The sequence below is a fragment of the Mus caroli genome, chromosome 10, assembly GCF_900094665.2.
Source record: "Mus caroli chromosome 10, CAROLI_EIJ_v1.1, whole genome shotgun sequence".
Lineage (NCBI taxonomy): Eukaryota > Metazoa > Chordata > Mammalia > Rodentia > Muridae > Mus > Mus caroli.
Window position 1 is genome coordinate 120,390,726 of NC_034579.1, and position 5,261 is coordinate 120,395,986.

Consider the following 5,261-nt stretch of genomic DNA (forward strand, 5'->3'; position numbering starts at 1 on the left):
CATAGTCTCTGTGACATTATACATGTGTGCTGTCTGCATAGTCTCTGTGACATTATACATGTGTGCTGCCTGCATAGTCTCTGTGACATTATACATGTGTACTGCCTGCATAATCTCTGTGATATTGTACATGTGTGCTGCCTGCATAGTCTCTGTGATATTGTACATGTGTGCTGCCTGCATAGTCTCTGTGACATTGTACATGTGTGCTGCCTGCATAGTCTCTGTGACATTATACATGTGTGCTGCCTGCATAGTCTCTGTGACATTATACTGTCTACATTTTTGTATCACTGGGCTACAGTAAGAAATGGGACCATTCTGTAGAATAGTTTCATCATCTTACAAGTTGTTCCTAGAATTAGTGGTTAAGAATGGGGAATCATTTCATCTAGATATGATGCCATAAGTACTTTCTAATTACGTTAGCATTCTTTCTGCCAGATCACTATTATAGTTGCACAGGGGAGCTTTTAATGCTGTAGGTGCTGAGCACGTGTGTCTCAGGGATCATTAATAGTTTCTGAATGTGTGAAGCGTCAGCCTTCTTGTAATAATATGTACTAAAGACTTACTCATTGAGGTATCCCAAGTGAGCCTGCTCCTTAATGAAGCATCACCAATTCATGATGAGCTGCAAAGAGGGTTTCAGAAGTTCCACAGTTCACCTCAGCGCTGGGAACACCTGAGGAAAGTGGCCAACTCATCTCAGGTATCCACCCCTGGGCTCCGTGTTTACCAACACAGCTCCTGACCGAGTTATGACCGTCTGTGCTCCTTCTGATCCTCATGGCGGGCTCTCTCACATCTGCTTTTAGAATATGAAGAACGATAAGTGCGGCCCCTGGCTGGAGTGGGAGGTCATGCTCCAGTACTGTTTCCCACGCCTGGATGTCAACGTCAGCAAGGGAATCAATCACTTACTGAAGAGCCCTTTCAGTGTTCATCCCAAGACAGGTACAGTGCAAACAAAGTCAGGAAGACTGAAGGAAAAACACCTGTCTTGTCTTGTTTTGTGAGACAAGGTCTCATGATGTAGCTGGCGTGGGACTCAATGTGCAGATCAAGCCTCACTCAGAGATCTGCCCGTCTCTGCCCCCGAGTGCTGGGATTAAAGGCGTGTGCCACCCCGACTGGCTCAGTATGCGTTAGCAAGGATGTCATTGGTTGTAAATACATGTCTATGAGGTGAAATGTTGAAGAGTTGACCTGTTGGCTACTGTCTACCGACGTTCCCCTTGTCAGTTAAGGAGGTCCCGGGAGAACTGCTACCAGATAAAGGTTTTGGGGTTAGGGATGGAGCTCAGTTTGTAGAGTGCCTGGCATACCCAAAGCCCTGGGCTCCATCCCCAGCAACCATAAAACTGTGTGTGATGGCACAGGCCTACAATCCCGCTAATTAGGAGGAGGACATGGGAGGATCAGTAATGCAGTGTGGAGCTTGAGGCCAGCCTCGGCTACCTGGGAATCTTGTCCCCAAAAAAGGAAAAAAAGAAAAAGAAAACAAACTGAAGCCTGGATCCGAGATTTTACACATTTGTGATCGCAGCACTCAGAAGGTAGAGAAGCAAGAGAGTTAGAAACCTGGGAGATGAAAGGAAGGTCAGAGTCATCCCCGGCTACACAGCAAGTTCCAAGCCAGCCTGGGTTCCATAGTGGGACCCACTTCCAAAGGAACCATTGTATCCTCAGCCCCTAGATACGCATTTTCTGTATCGCCTCAGAGGTAGATTTATAGGATCATGCTACCTACCAACTTAACATTACCTTTAGCAAAATATCATTTATTTTATTACCAAGCAGACATCACAGTATATTTTTATATAAAATAAGCTGCTTGTTGCTGGATACCATTGTCTATGCAGTCCATCATTTGACCAAAATTATCACTATGGCCACATCACTGTATTTTCAAAATATTTTGTGGGACTGCTGAGATGGCTCAGTGGATAAAGGACACTTGCCACATGTACTTCTCTTTGAGAGGACCTGAGTTCAAATCCTAAGACCCACGTCACGCAGCTCACGGCTGCCTGTAAACCCAGCCCCAAGGGGATCTGATGCCTCTGGCCTCGGCAGGCCTCTGCACTCGTGTTCATAGAACACACACACATTAAACTTAAGATGTCCATTGTGGTCAAGTGTAGCGATGCATACATATAGTATCAGGACTCAGGAGGCTCATAAGTTCAAGACCAGATCGGGCTACATAGTGAGACTTTAATGTGCTGGCTCATGCATAAAATCCATCCCAATACTCAGGCAGAGATAGGAAGATTGTTGAAAATTCAAAGCCAGCCTTATCTGCACAGCAGTGTTTCAAGGACAACTAGAGCTGTATAGTGGTACCTCCAGCTCCAGAAACTGTATTTAAAACCCCTTATAGTAGCAACATTTATGAAAAAAAAAAAATACCGTGTGTGTGTGTGTGTGTGTGTGTGTGTGTGTATGAGAGAGAGAGACAGACAGACAGACAGACAGACAAGGCTAAGGATTGAACCCAGGACCTTTAGCATGCAAGTCACGGGCTGGAGAGATGGTTCAGTGGTTAAGAGCACTGACTGCCCTTCCAGAGGTCCTGAGTTCAATTCCCAGCAACCACATGGTGGCTCACAACCATCTGTAATGAGATCTGATGCCCTCTTCTGGTGTGTCTGAAGACAGCTATAGTGTACTCACATAAATAAATAAATTATTTTAAACAAAAAAGCGCTGCGTGTGGTGGCACACGCCTTTAATCCCAGCACTCGGGAGGCAGAGGCAGGCAGATTTCTGAGTTCGGGGACGCCTGGTCTACAAAGTGAGTTCCAGGACAGCCAGAGCTACACAGAGAAACCCTGTCTCAAAAAACAAAACAAAACAAAAAAAACATGCAAGGCACTAAACTATATCCCCAGAACTTTGCCAGATTGTAACCAAAAATAATTCAGAGACACAACACCAACAATCATGCATTTATAATTTCTGGTTCTCACAGGTCGGATTTCTGTGCCTATCGATTTTCATAAAGTGGATCAATTTGATCCATTTACTGTTCCAACTATAAGGTATGTTCCCAATCAGTGATCATTCCTTACTTGTGACTTTTTTTGAATTTTGAGTAAATTATACTTGATCTGTAGACATGACATGACATGATCCAGAGGCAGAGGCAGGAGGCTCCCAAGCTCTAGACTGGGGATTGAGAGCATAACTTAGTTAGATGGAATGTGTAACAGCCGGTGTTGTGGTATACACCTGTAACCCCAGGCCTCAGAATTCAAGGCCGTCCTTGACTATATAACAAGTTTGAGGCCGCCCTGGAATACATGATAGCCTATTGAGGTGGCAGATTAGTTATTTGCTTGTTGTTCAGAGCCAGAAGTGCCAGGACCTTTTACATATGCAGACAGTTACTCTACCGATAAGCTGTACCTCGGGCACATGGTTTTCACAGATTTTGAGCTTCGAGTGCTAGTATGCCACTTGGTGATGTGGGACCAGGAAACAACCCCAGCGTTCTCATGTTCTGTTGCTTGCAGTGCCATCTGCCGGGAATTGGATATGGTTTCCACTCATGAGAAGGAAAAGGAGGAGAATGAAGCTGACGGTAGACACAGAGTCAGAGGTAGGCTACTGGGCTGAAGCATCCCATTCACAGCATCTTACCTGGCTGCACTCCTGTAGGTAACTCTCCTTAGAAGCAGGCCACCCTGGGTCGCTGTCTATCCTGAAGCCAGCTCCATGGTAAATTCTGTTGTGGAGTGCTTTCTCTAGTTAGAAAAATTTCCAAGCACTTCATTTTCTGGTTTTAGAGTTGTTTTAAATGGGATATTTGGGGCTGGAGAGATGGCCCAGTGGTTAAGAACACTGGCTGTTCTTCCAAAGGACCCTAGTTTAATTCTCAGTACCCACATGACAGCTCACAGCTTTCTGTAACTCCAGTCCTAGGGGATCCGGCATCCTCACACAGACATGCATGCAGGCAAAACACCAATGTGCCAAAAGTAAATAAAACAAAAACAAAAAAGTTTGTTTTGTTTTGGAGACAGGGTTAATCTGTATAGCGCTGGCTGTCCTGGAACTCACTCTGTAGACCTGGCTGGCCTCGAACTCAGAAATCCGCCTGCCTCTGCCTCCCGAGTGCTGGGATTAAAGGTGTGTGCCACCACCTCCTGGCAAAAACAAAAAAGTTAAATGGGATATTTTTCCTAATTTCTTTCTCTGAGAATACATTATTGGTTTATATAAAAGCTGATTTTGTACCCTGCAAGTTTTTTAGGATATTCTATAGAGTCATGTCATCTATAAATACAGATAGTATGACTTGTCTTCCCCATCTCCTGTGTTTATCCCTTTTAGGTCTGTTTTGTAACTGCTAGAGCTAAGATTTTGAGCACTGTATCAAATAAAGAGCAGGGGAGGTGCTGGAGAGACTTCTCAGTCCCAGTAGTTAAGAGAACATACGGCTCTTGCCCCACATCGTAAGAGCTGGACTCAAGTCCCAGGGGTGTCCAGTGCCCTTTTCTGGCTCCCATGGGCACTGTATACATATGGCACAGAGACATATGTTCAGGCAAACACTCATACATATGAAATAAAAAGCCTAAAAAGACATAAGAGGGAAGGTGGGCATCTTTGCCTTGTTCTTGATTTTCAGAGGAAGTGTTCTTGGTCTGTCTCCATTTTACATAATGTTGTCTATAGGTTTGTGGTGTATATATAACCTTTATCATTTCGAGGTCTGTTCCAACTATAAAGTCTCTAGGACTTTGATCATGGGGGCATATCGAACTTTGTCAAATGCCTTTTCAACATTAATAGAAATGCCGTGCAGTTCTGTCTTAAGTTTATCCATATGATGTATTACATTTATAGATGTATGTATGTTGAACCAAACTTGCCTCACCGGTACGAAGCCTACTTGTTCATAGTGTATAAGCTTCTTAATGTGTTCCTGATTTAGCTTGCAAGTATTGCATTGAGAATTTTTACATCTATACTCATCAAAGAAATTGGTCTGTAGTTTGGTGTGTGTGTGTGTGTGTGTGTGTGTGTGTGTGCACGTGTGTGTGCACGTGTGTGTCTGTACCTGGTTTTGCGACCAGGATAATATTGCCTTCGTAGAATGAATCTGATGGGTTTCTTCCTTTTCTGTTTTTGGAACAAACTTTTTAAAACTTGGTATGAAGCCGGGCGTGGTGGCGCACGCCTTTAATCCCAGCACTCGGGAGGCAGAGGCAGGCGGATTTCTGAGTTCGAGGCCAGCCTGGTCTACAAAG

The 5,261-nt window shown here is 44.4% G+C and overlaps 1 protein-coding gene across 1 annotated transcript in view; it reads left to right on the forward strand.

The window, feature by feature from the left end:
- Prim1 (DNA primase subunit 1) overlaps positions 1 to 5,261 on the forward strand; it is a 16,079-nt gene that overhangs the window by 9,517 nt on the left and 1,301 nt on the right. The window contains exons 8-11 of the mRNA XM_021174514.1: positions 621 to 712; positions 819 to 957; positions 2,978 to 3,047; positions 3,522 to 3,607. Coding sequence (XP_021030173.1) covers positions 621 to 712; positions 819 to 957; positions 2,978 to 3,047; positions 3,522 to 3,607 — 387 coding nt within the window. The remainder of the gene's footprint in view (positions 1 to 620; positions 713 to 818; positions 958 to 2,977; positions 3,048 to 3,521; positions 3,608 to 5,261) is intronic.